The 13,032-nt window shown below is 43.6% G+C and overlaps 1 protein-coding gene across 4 annotated transcripts in view; it reads left to right on the top strand.

Moving 5' to 3' along the window:
- The window catches only part of crppa (CDP-L-ribitol pyrophosphorylase A), a 262,350-nt gene that overhangs the window by 79,385 nt on the left and 169,933 nt on the right, over positions 1 to 13,032 (top strand). For all 4 annotated transcript variants that reach the window (XR_009443129.1, XM_048559491.2, XM_048559486.2 and 1 more), the window contains exons 5-6: positions 1,726 to 1,771; positions 7,383 to 7,480. Coding sequence is in view for 3 of the 4 variants with exons in the window: in XM_048559491.2 (XP_048415448.2) it covers positions 1,726 to 1,771; positions 7,383 to 7,480 (144 nt within the window). In the remaining variant the exon portion in view is untranslated. The remainder of the gene's footprint in view (positions 1 to 1,725; positions 1,772 to 7,382; positions 7,481 to 13,032) is intronic.

Below are 13,032 nucleotides of genomic sequence, written 5' to 3'. Positions count from 1 at the left end.
CAAAGGCAGGTAATGTGAGTTTGGCTATAGATCTGTGATGGTTTCATTGAATGGTGAAACAGCTTGAAGGTTGAAAGGCCCGTTCCTCTGTATTTGGCACTAATGTGGATTGAAGATTGGTTGATAAAAGTAAGGAAGAGGAGTAAATGAATCATTCTTAGGTTGGCAGGCTGTGACCAATGTGAATGTTGGTGCTTGGGTACCTTCTGTGCACAATCTTACTGATAATTTTGATGTGGGGACCAAGTAAAATATTTCTAAGTTCACAGATGATTAAACAATTTTGGTAGGAATATAAGTTGTGAGGAGGGTGCAGATGGTTTTAATAGGAACTTAAACAGGCTGAGTGAGTGGGCAAGAACATAACCAAGGTAGTACAATGTAGGTCCGTGAGAAGATATCCACTTTGGCAGGAGGATTGGAGTTGCATGTGTTGATGTTCAAAGGGACCTCTGAGTCCTCATTCAGAAGCGCGAACAAAAGCAAGAGGCAGCAAATAATTTGAAAGGTAAATCTTATTTTAGCCTTTCTCGCAAGGATATTTGAGCACAGGAGCAAATAAATCCTGCTTCATCTGGTCCCCTTCCCTAAGGAAAGATATACTGTCCATTGAAGGAGTGGAATGACTAGGACTTCTTACAGCACTGTACATGACTGGATGTCTGAAAACTTTTTGCAGGCAGATGAGGTACTTTATGAAGTGTGGTTATGGTTAGAATTTGAGAAGAAAGCCAGTAAGAGGAGAAAGTAAGAAGGAAATCTGTTGTCAAGGAAAAGCTAAAGTTGATGGGAATTGTTGATATGAAATATTGGGCAGACCTTGTTGAAACATTGGTGTTCTTGCCTGCCAGCTGCAGGGTTAATGAAGATCCTCACTGCCTCGTCCAGCTGATTCAACTGGTGACGACGCTGTGGCAAACGAACAGTCTGGCCTTCCAGTGGAATCAAGATGCTGTACTTTGGCATTCTGCCCAGCAGGAACTGCCAGACGATCAGAGGGCAGGCACCTTGGGCCCAGTGCTGCTACACAGGAAGCTGTAGCTACTAGCCAGAGAGTACACGCAGAATTGGGGAAGGTCCAGGACAAAGTAGATGATCTTGTGGACAGGGGTTTAGGGAGATGGATCTCAGGTTGTGAGTCATAGCAAGAGGGAGGCACAGAATTTCGGAAACACCGGATAGTGACTATTTCCTAGCAGGTAGTCACTGCCTGCTGTCCAGTGTCTTGTTCCAACACTGATTGCCTTTGATCAATACTCCCCTTCCCCCCAAAACAAAAAGTTGACAGGGTAGCATGTGAACCCCAGCAGCAATGTGGCGAGTCCTTCAAGTGTCCAAAATTGACAAATAGGCAAGAAGGTTTCCCATGGACCTTCCCACCCAGAACGTAATTCTGCTGAAAGCAAGAAGGCAGTGGAGTTAGGGTATGCTGTCTTCCTGTCAAATTTAATGCCCTTCCAGTCTCCAACCGGTCTCCTCTGTGAGCAGAAGATCTCACCCACAGTAAAGATTTGCTAACTGATGAAAGACAAAATACTGAAGAAAGTACAATAGAACATGCTTCAGTTTTAATGTTTGCGCATAAAGCAAAATAGATATCCTGAGTACACTGATTTTTTTTCATTTTCTTTATTTGATAATTTAAAGAAACAGCTTCAGGCTATGATTGCGTTAGATATTGATTTTCTTTCTGTAATAAACATAATGCAATTTTTTGCCCCTTAGGTAACTTACAAGCGAGACCTCTATGCAGCTGAATCGATTATCAAGGGTATGTCTTTGTGTTTATGTCAGATTGAGTTGTTTGAACTGCTTTACCGAGCTAGCTGTGTCTGAATTCTGTTCCTATCATCACTGAATGTTGATTCTGTTCAAAATGTGATGGTAATTTGCATAGTAACGTATTACAGAACTAGGAACATTATTCAATACCAAGCAGTCAGTAGACACTTATATGTTGTCCATAGGCACAATTAGTGACTCAAGAGCAGTTATAGTACAAAAAGGCCCAGAATAGGAATTTTAATCTACTGATAAGTGGAGACATATCCATTTATTCAAGTTTATTTCATTCTTAGTTTTACTAACTTTGCTTAACCTGATGAAAACTGCTTCAAAAGGAAACATGAATTGATTTTTAGCAATATATTGAATGAGAAGAGGACATATTTTATTCATTCCTGGGATGTGGGCATTACTAGTCATTTATTGCCTGTGCCTAGTTGGCCTTGAGGTGATGGTGATGGGCTGCCTTTTTGAACCAGTCCACTTGCTGTGGACCGACCCGTAAAGCTACCAGGGAGAGAATTCCAGGATTTTGACCCAGCAACAGCAAAGGAACAGCAATAATTTCTAAGTCAGAGTGGTGAGTGGTTAGAAGGACCCTTGCAGATGGTGCTGTTCCCGTATGTTTGCTGCCCCTGTCCTTCTATGTGGAAGTGGTTGTCGGTTTATAATATGTTGTCTGAGAATCTTTGGTAGATTTCTGCAGTGCATCTTGCAGATAGTACACACTGCTGCTACTGAGCGTCGGTGGTAGAGGCAGTGGAAGCTTGTGGATGTGGTGCCAACCAAACAGGTTGCTTTGTCCTGGATGGTGTCAATCATCTTGAGTATTGTTGGAGCTACACTCATCCAGGAAATTGGGGAGAATTCTGTCACACTCCTGACTTGAGCCTTGTAGATTATGGACTGGCTTTGGGAGTAGGAGGGGACTTATTTACCCCAATATTCCTAGACTGTGATCTTCTGTTGTAGCCACTGCGTTTGTGTGGTGAGTCCAATTGAGTTTCTGATCAATGGTGACCTCAAGGACATTGATAATGAGGATTTAGTAATGGTAATACCATCAAATATCAATGGGTGGTGGTTAGATTATCTCTCATTGGAGATGATCATTGCCTGGCATTTGTGAAGTATGAATGTTATTACCGCTTGTGAGCCCCAGCCTGGATATTGTCCAGATCTTGTTGCATTTGAACATGGACTACTTCAGTATCTGAAGAGTTGATAACATCCCCACTTCTGACCTTATGGTGGAGGGAAGGTCATTGATGAAGCAGCTGAAGATGTTTGAGCCTAGAACACTACCCTGAGGAAGCCCTGTAGAGATGTCCTGGAGCTGAGATGACTGACTTCCAACAACCATGACCATCTTCCTGTGCATCAGATACGACTCAAACCAGTGGAGAGTTTGCCACTTGATACCCATTGATTCCGGTTTTGCCCGGGCTCCTTGATGCCACACTCAATCGAATGCAGCCTCGATATCAAAGGCTGTCACACTCACCTCACCTCTGCAATTCAGCTCTTTTGTCTTTAATGACATTATGAAAGGGTTGAAGATTTGGAATCATTTGTAACTTCTTTAAACTGCAGCAAAACATTGTAGAGTCGGAATGATTGCTTGGGTACAAACAGGTCTCCTTTCTTTGAACTGATCCCTCAGCAGTCGGTTGTAAGGTGGTTAGAGCTTCTGATCTAAAATGGAGACAGCAACAAACGGAACTAATAAGTCTTTATTTCACCATTACTCTTTGAACACAATATGTTTTGAAAAAATCCTACATGCTATGTTTGCAGCACTGGCAATGGAACATTTGGTGCCCCACCCCTGGTTGACTTGAGAGAATTTAGAGTCAGCCCCAGTGTGCAAAGGGTTACACAAAGGTCAGGTTAGATTAAGATGACAAGCTCCCTGTCCTGCGAGAACACCAGTTTGTTGAAATTGATGGTTGATAGGTTTTCTCGAATAAAGTTTTCCTTGTGGAACTCATAAGTCAACACATTTGTTGAATTCACTTTCAGTGTGGGGTCTTGTTTAAAGCATAATTTGTGACTTCTGTTCCTTCTTGCTGCAGGCTAATTCACATCATTGAAGTCTACCGAGGGTAAAATTGGTGGTGGCAGCATAAGACGGGTGTAGTGAGTTGGCTGTCTGTTTTACACACTGCTGAATTTTTTGTTCTATTGATGTTGGTGAACAATGGCTTTCATAGCCATGTAAGTAACAATTTTATGAACGACTCAGTGATGAGACCTGATAAAATTTATGGCAGAATGCTACATACAACCAGCCCAACCAGGTCACACCCTATTCTGTTTGCGACATAAAAATCGCTACCATTCATGTCTCTCCTGATCATCTGTATGCTTTACTGTGGACCTAGTAACAGCAGTGAGCTGTCTTCTGGAGTCAAGCCTTCCCAACATGTTCAAAATTGTGACACAGCTCTGACAGCACTGATTTAAATGAACATTGTGCGCAACTAGTTCCTTCTAAGCGGAAGTCACGGTTATTTGTCAAATTTCATGAACAGCAATGAATTAGTGGACAGATTATCTGGATATTCTCGTACATATATTAGGTTTGTTCCACACATCTGAACTGATCTGCGCCGGTAAGACATTTATTTTATCGTCTCGAGTCTGTAATATAGGTGGAGTCAACTCAAAGTGCTGCTATCAGGAGTAGGAGTACATGTTTAATTCCATGAGTCTTGCCTTTTCTGGATCAAGTGTCCATTCCTAAAGTGGAAAGTGGAGTTGAGGCCAAGAGGAGATCAGCAATGATTGTATTGAATGGTGGAATAAGCTTGGGGGACTGAATTGCCTACTCTGGCTCCTAGTTCTTCATTTTTTAAATGGTGATTCAGTTTCTCTTGTAGATATCATTGGATTAGTCACGTGTTGATAATCCATCTCCACTCAATGTCCACATGTAAAATCTGAAACAACTGCATAGTGATCATGAAGAGAATTCTTGCTTTTTGTTTTTCCCTTTCTGGATAAGGGCCAGTTGCAGTAATCTTGCCATTTCTGTATTGGAAGTCAACTAGTTCTGAATATATCTCGGGTATAATCAGAAACCTTTATGAAATTGTCCTGCTAAATTACACATTTGGAAGTCCATTAACCTGTTAAGTGATTGCAGCTAGAATAGCTCTTTTCAGAAAACCATGAGGACACATTACAAACATTTTGCTTTTAAAAAATTGGTATTATTTGTATCTTGTGAGACAAAGAAAGAGGTTATGCTTTTTGTTGCCTTGCAAAAAGTAAAACAGTTGGACCAGCAGATCTTTCAACTGTCAGAGAAGATCATTATCAAAATGGTTAGTTGAAGGGTTTTGGTGGGCTTGGGTTAGGGGCAGGGAAATTATACTCTAGTGGTACTGGGTTGGGTCAGTGCGTGTTTGTCTCACTCGGGCGTGTCATATCAGTGGTGGGGTGGTGTCACGATGTTGGCTCCGGTGAGACTGGGCTGGGTGGGTGAGGCTAGAATTGGGTATGGGATGTTTCAAGGTTCAGGGTGGGTATATTTGAGGAGGATAATGAAGAGCTGGGGTTCATTTTTATTAGTGTTGACCCTAGAGTTGAGTAGGGTTTTAATTTTGTACAGTACACACTGTGGTTTACTATGAAAGCCCTGACTCTCAGCGCCACCCAATGTCTGAGGTGGAGTGACCCACTAATTAAACTCATTACTCTCTCTAATGTTGTCTATCTCTAATAAGAGAGCAGCCCTTTGGTCTTCTGGGACAGCAGTGACTTTACCTTTTCTATTTAATCTGCCAGCGTTTCCGATATGACAACTATGCTTAAATGAGTTGGAAGCTTCTGAAATCTTCAACTTTAAGGTTTTGTTTGGAGTAATTCCAGAAGCAGGGAGAAACAGAGGAGACTGCAAGGCTTTTCACTTATTTCAACATGAGCTTCTGGTTTTGATTGCTGTTGTACAAAATGATCTTATTGACACAGGTATGCTTTGCAGAAGTGAGATGCTGCCCTGGAATGGAGGACAAGTTAGCGTTCAGCTCCATGTTGAGCAAATGGGGAGCAACTCTCTAAGGAGGTGCTTTTTAGGAATGAAAATATTTACCAGCTCTTATGTAGGAAACAAAATAATATTGTTATGGCCCAGATCAAAACCCCTCAATATATTAAGTAGATAGCCGAGACTCCCAACATTTTCTTATTTTTAAAAGGCAAGTGTAAGGTGTTTTGTTTCAGATGCAATTTGATTGGTCAAACTAACAGGCTTGAAGCAAAACACCCTTTATTCTTACACTGTAGTTAAAATATAAAGAGAGAAAAAAAGAAACATTAGAGTAACTTAACACTGTTGGAAAACTTAACAAAATAACAGATTATTTAACTGCTAAACAGCAACTGTTTCCATAAACACACCCTTGGCAGAGGAAAATTCAGTAAAATAGAATGTCCCACATGCCACATTTCTCCAATTCAGAAGGAAAGAACATCAAGAGAAAATTCTGAGAGAACAAGAACTCGAGTTTTGCTGTAGCAGGGAGAGAAGAATAGTAGCTTCCAAACTTCAGCAGCTATTACAAGTTAACTAAAATCCTGGTTCTGTGGGAACTTGACCCGACCCCTTAATGCTGCTTCTAGTGTTCCAACTTCAAAAAAGACAACACAAGGCCTCACAAACTTTATTTGCTTGGGACTGGATGCTTGGCACCTCTGTCTCAACCAGTCTTCACACAAAAAAGAAACAGTTCAAACTATACCTCTTAAAGCCACAGTATCATAACAATATTAAAAAAAAAACAGTTCATTTTAGCTGTTTTAAGTAAAGAATAGAAATAGGTCTGTCTGTATTTGAAATCTAAAAAATGGGTTATTGGCGAAGGGCCTTGTTGAAATAGTGAACTTTTTTTACAAATGCTGATTGACCTTTTGCCTTTGTCATATTTTCTATACTTATTTATTTTCACTGGAATTAAAGAGTGCTTATCATATGGAAAGTGTGTAGCACATTTGACTTCATGGTTTATGACTACTTATACATCTATTTTTGATTGGTACTGGAAATAAAAAAAAGTGCAGCAAATGATGGAGTACCCCTGAACTAATAATGCTACCAATTCCAGTGCTCAGTTAGAAAAGGGCTCTTTGACACTTCATAGTTTATTAAGACATCTCACATTCTGGCTTCACCCTTGACTTCCCAGTTTGATTACATGTATTGCAGGCAAAAGCCAAGTTCATTCATGTCATTAATAACGCCAGATTCCAACATCAGTGGGTGTGACAAAGTTTGCAGCCCTGTTAGATTGACCAATTTACACAGAGATAATACAAGTTCCAGCATAGGGAGTGGAGTCTCATATTTCCATGGCACCATTCACACATGGCTACAAGGATGAGGTACCAGAGGAATGTGGACAACTGTACAGCTGTTCAATGGCGTGAAATACTGCCTTCAGGTTTGGGAGTAGGTGTTTGGCTTATGTGCCCTTTATAGTATTGGGGCATTTGAGAAAAAAAATGAAGTGGAAATGTTATTTTAATTGAGGAGCATCAGTATGTTTCATTGAGAAAGTGAAAAATCTTAAATTAATATTTCTTTCTCCCTGTAGAAAGTCTTTCTAAGAGTGTCTGTATCTTAACTGGAATGCAAGAAGAACCAGACCGATTGGGCTGTTTGCTTCAAGAGGCCTTACGAAAGCTGGTGGAGGTTAGTCAAGTTAATTAGTTGTGAAACATGTGGTGGTGTGTCCATAGTGAATTACCTGTCACAGTGTGGAACAGCATCACTGAGTCCCGCTGATCCCTTCACAGTCACACCACGAACTACCAAATCTCAGCATATTCTACATGTGCAAGCCATTGTGTACGTGCATAGTCATATATAGCTACACCATAACGGAAATACAATGGTGCATGAAAGCAAGACTTTTCCCAGTCAGAAACACTGCTAAATAATAATAGAAGCAAGCCAATGTATTTAGCTCGAGGCCAGACGCCAACATCGCCGAGGCCAGACGCCAACTCTCCGACACCACCTCCTACCGCTCCCTTGATCATGACCCCACACCCGAGCACCAAACCATCATCTCCAACACCATTCATGACCTCATCACCTCAGGGGACCTCCCACCCACAGCCTCCAACCTCATTGTTCCCCAACCCCGCACAGCCCGTTTCTATCTCCTTCCCAAAATCCACAAACCTGCCTGCCCTGGTCGACCCATCGTCTCAGCCTGTTCCTGCCCCACCGAACTCATCTCCACCTATCTGGACTCCATTTTCTCCCCTTTGGTCCAGGAACTCCCCACCTATGTCCGTGACACCACCCACGCCCTCCACCTCCTCCAGGACTTCCAATTCCCTGGCCCCCAACACCTCATATTCACCATGGACGTCCAGTCCCTGTACACCTGCATTCCGCATGGAGATGGCCTCAAGGCCCTCCGCTTCTTCCTGTCCCGCAGGCCCGACCAGGCCCCCTCCACCGACACTCTCATCCGCCTAGCGGAACTCGTCCTCACACTCAACAACTTCTCTTTTGACTCCTCCCACTTCCTACAGACTAAGGGGGTGGCCATGGGCACCCGCATGGGCCCCAGCTATGCCTGCCTCTTTGTAGGTTACGTGGAACAGTCCATCTTCCGCACCTACACAGGCCCCAAACCCCACCTCTTCCTCCGGTACATTGATGACTGTATCGGCGCCGCCTCTTGCTCCCCAGAGGAGCTCGAACAGTTCATCCACTTCACCAACACCTTCCACCCCAACCTTCAGTTCACCTGGGCCATCTCCAGCACATCCCTCACCTTCCTGGACCTCTCAGTCTCCATCTCAGGCAACCAGCTTGTAACTGATGTCCATTTCAAGCCCACCGACTCCCACAGCTACCTAGAATACACCTCCTCCCACCCACCCTCCTGCAAAAACTCCATCCCCTATTCCCAATTCCTCCGCCTCCGCCGCATCTGCTCCCACGATAAGACATTCCACTCCCGCACATCCCAGATGTCCAAGTTCTTTAAGGACCGCAACTTCCCCCCCACGGTGATTGAGAACGCCCTTGACCGCGTCTCCCGCATTTCCCGCGACACATCCCTCACACCCCGCCCCCGCCACAACCGCCCCAAGAGGATCCCCCTCGTTCTCACACACCACCCTACCAACCTCCGGATACAACGCATTATCCTCCGACACTTCCGCCATTTACAATCCGACCCCACCACCCAAGACATTTTTCCATCCCCACCCCTGTCTGCTTTCCGGAGAGACCACTCTCTCCGTGACTCCCTTGTTCGCTCCACACTGCCCTCCAACCCCACCACACCCGGCACCTTCCCCTGCAACCGCAGGAAATGCTACACTTGTCCCCACACCTCCTCCCTCACCCCCATCCCAGGCCCCAAGATGACATTCCACATTAAGCAGAGGTTCACCTGCACATCTGCCAATGTGGTATACTGCATCCACTGTACCCGGTGCGGCTTTCTCTACATTGGGGAAACCAAGCGGAGGCTTGGGGACCGCTTTGCAGAACACCTCCGCTCAGTCCGCAACAAACAACTGCACCTCCCAGTCGCAAACCATTTCCACTCCCCCTCCCATTCTCTTGATGACATGTCCATCATGGGCCTCCTGCACTGCCACAATGATGCCACCCGAAGGTTGCAGGAACAGCAACTCATATTCCGCCTGGGAACCCTGCAGCCATATGGTATCAATGTGGACTTCACCAGTTTCAAAATCTCCCCTTCCCCCACTGCATCCCTAAACCAGCCCAGTTCATCCCCTCCCCCCACTGCACCACACAACCAGCCCAGCTCTTCCCCCCCACCCACTGCATCCCAAAACCAGTCCAACCTGTCTCTGCCTCCCTAACCGGTTCTTCCTCTCACCCATCCCTTCCTCCCACCCCCAGCCGCACCCCCAGCTACCTACTAACCTCATCCCACCTCCTTGACCTGTCCGTCTTCCCTGGACTGACCTATCCCCTCCCTACCTCCCCACCTACACCCTCTCCACCTATCTTCTTTGCTCTCCATCTTCGGTCCGCCTCCCCCTCTCTCCCTATTTATTCCAGTTCCCTCCCCCCATCCCCCTCTCTGATGAAGGGTCTAGGCCCGAAACGTCAGCTTTTGTGCTCCTGGGATGCTGCTTGGCCTGCTGTGTTCATCCAGCCTCACATTTTATTATCTTGGAGTCTCCAGCATCTGCAGTTCCCATTATCTCCAATGTATTTAGCTTCTTTGTTGATAGCTATAACTCTTTGATGATTTTGTTGCTTTTGTTGACTGGTCACTTATAAAAGCTTGGACTAAGTGCCACATTGCTGCAAATTCAAAGTGTGGGGTCTTGATACTTTGCTCCAACCATGACTTTGTCCTGTTTCCTGAAATAGAACTATTGCCATGTTATGTGTTGGCACCTGTGGCTGCTATGTTGCTATTGATGCACCATCCAACGTAAGTGCCTCATGGAACAAAAACTCACAATGGTATCTTGCCGCTTTTGAGTGAGAGGGAGAGAAAATTTCAAGCCATTGAGACTGAAGAGGAAAAAGTATGAAAATGTTCTTTGTCACTTACTTGTAGAATGAAAATGTCACAGGCACAGCTTGGTGATAGACAGGGAAGCATGGAACTGCCATATTAATCACCCATTCATGTCAGGGAAGCAGTGTGAAAATTGGCCATGACTAATCAGGGACATTTGGAAATACTAATCTATGTTCTAAAAGAATCTATGAAAATATACTATTTTCTTTTTTAGCAAATGCGTAGTCACATTGCAAAAAGAACAAGTGTTATTTGCTTCCCTTCACTTCTTTTGCGTGTGTTTTTGTAGGTTATTCCATTCCTTGGGCCTATTTCCACATTTGATTAGATTATGGTGTGCCTTTTGCTGGGAACAATTTATCTGCCATTGATATATTCATATATCAAAATATATTTTAATATATTCTGATGTACTTGCCTAACAAAGATGTATCAATCTTAGTCTTGGAAAATTTGGTCTTGACACAGTACCCTTAATTTTTGGATGAATTTTTTTGAATAAGATTTCTACAGCTCTTTGGATGAAAATGTACTCCTTTATTTCACACCTAAATGGCTTGATTTAAGGATTAGCTAACTAATGGAAGGTGGGATAAGAGGCATTTTCAGGATGGAAGCCTGTAACCAGTGGATTGATTCAGGGGACAGTGTAGTGCCACAATTATCTACATTACATTACAATGACATCAGTGAGGAAAGTGAATGTACTATTGCCAAGTTTGCTGATAATACAAAAATAACTAAGAAGGCTAGTAGAGAGGATGACTCAGGAAGACAAGACAGGATACATGAGCTGGCAAAAAAAAATGGAATATAATTTGGGAAAATGTGAGGTTTTGTACTTTGACAGGAAGACTAGAGGAGCCTGAGGATTACATAAATGGAGGAGAAGTGCAGAAAGCTACAGCAGAGAGGGATTTCCAGGGGTCCTTGTACATGAATCTCAAAAAAGCAGGCATAGAGGTTCATTAGGTAATATAGAAGGTAAGTTGGCTTTGGCCTTTATTTCAACGGGAATTAAATATTAAAATAGGTAGATTGTACTAAAACCATTAAAAGTAGTTGTTAGACCACACTTGGATTACTTCAGAGTTAGTAGGAACTGCAGATGCTGAAGAATCCGAGACAACAAGGTGTAGAGGTGGATGAACACAGCAGGCCAATTTCTGAAGAAGGATCTAGGCCCGAAACCTCAGCTTTCCTGATCCTATGATGCTGCTTGGCCTGCTGTGTTCATCCAGCTCTACACCTTGTTGTCTCACACTTGGATTACTGTTTAGCCCCCCCTTATCGAAGGAAAGATATGCTGGTATTGGAGGCAGCTAGAGAAGGTTCACTAGGCAGATCCTACTTGTCGAGAGATTTCCTCTGAGGTTGGGCTTGTGCTTATTGAAGAGATTAAGAGGCGATCTTATTGAAATAGTGAAAATATTCTGAAGGAGCTTGGTAGAGTGAGTCCTCTGTGGGTGAAGACCAGAAAACCTAATCTCAGAACAAGGGATTGCCTATATAATACATAGTTAATGAGGATGTTTTTTCTCTGAGTAAAAATTGTGGTACTTGTATTCCTTACAGCAGAGCACTGTTCATTCTGGGATATTAAGTATATTCAAGGTTGAAATAGACAAAATTTTAATCAGTAGGCAAATGAAGAGAAGGCAGAAAATTAGATTTGAGTACTATTGGGTCAGCTATTATTTTTATTGAATGGCAGAGCTGACTTGATGGGCCGCATGACTGACTTGTGCTCCTCAGTCTTATGGTAACTGAAACCCCAAGACCAACAAACATTCCTTTGTATATTTCTGTGAGACATCTGCTGCAGGCTGTCTGATCAATGTCCACTGTAGCTGATCTTGCATACAATCTTGTCCTCAGGCTAGCTGCCATCTATGTTACCCTTAACTCCAGCCCACTCATGTCAAATATCTCACTGTGTGCAGACTCAGCCTTTATTCTAACCTCATATATGTGTTGTGTTAGTATCTACGCTGGTGCTTGCAGCGTGAAATTCAAAGATGGCATGCTTTTATCATCACTGCCCCGTCAGGTTATATTTCTTGAGTCTTAGATAGGGAAAGATAAACATGTATGGTTGTGGGCTGAGGTGGGAGAGAGTCAGAGATGGCTTGCTTACATCACCTGCAGCTTGTAAACATGAGAGTTTGTGGGATGAGGAGAAGATACGTATGAGCACAACCTGAACAATGGGCATCTTAATGCCAACACCATTTCCAGCAAGGGGATTAGGACGTACAGGTTTGTCTGTCCCCTTGTGTAAGCTTCTGCTTTCACTTCTGCCTTGATTTGCAAGATTCTGAGAAATGTGTCAATGGGTGTTGTGCAACGTGGTTGTGGTGGTTCAATGGCTAGCAACGTGTGTTAGCTGTGATATGTGAGTGTGAAGCTCGCAGCCATGCTCTGTGTGTGAGGGTGAGGTGAAGCACATGAATGCCATGACAAGCCCTGATTGATAGAAGTTTATGGTGGGTGAGTGATGAGGGTGTTGTGAATTGAGCAATTTCTGAACCTAGTGGTGCAGTTGCTGGTATGTGCCTTTTTGAGATACATTTACTGAAATTAACCAGTCATGGGAAGTCATTGAACTTCTTGCAGCGCTGCAACCAGATCTTCAGGGTTTGATTCTGACACTGCTCTTCACAACTACCTGCTCCCAATGACTTCTGGACATATTTCTGAAGGGCCC

Source organism: Stegostoma tigrinum, chromosome 2 (assembly GCF_030684315.1).
Source record: "Stegostoma tigrinum isolate sSteTig4 chromosome 2, sSteTig4.hap1, whole genome shotgun sequence".
NCBI classification, from domain to species: domain Eukaryota; kingdom Metazoa; phylum Chordata; class Chondrichthyes; order Orectolobiformes; family Stegostomatidae; genus Stegostoma; species Stegostoma tigrinum.
Note: the sequence above shows the minus strand (reverse complement) of the source record. Positions and strands in the feature narration are given on the sequence as shown.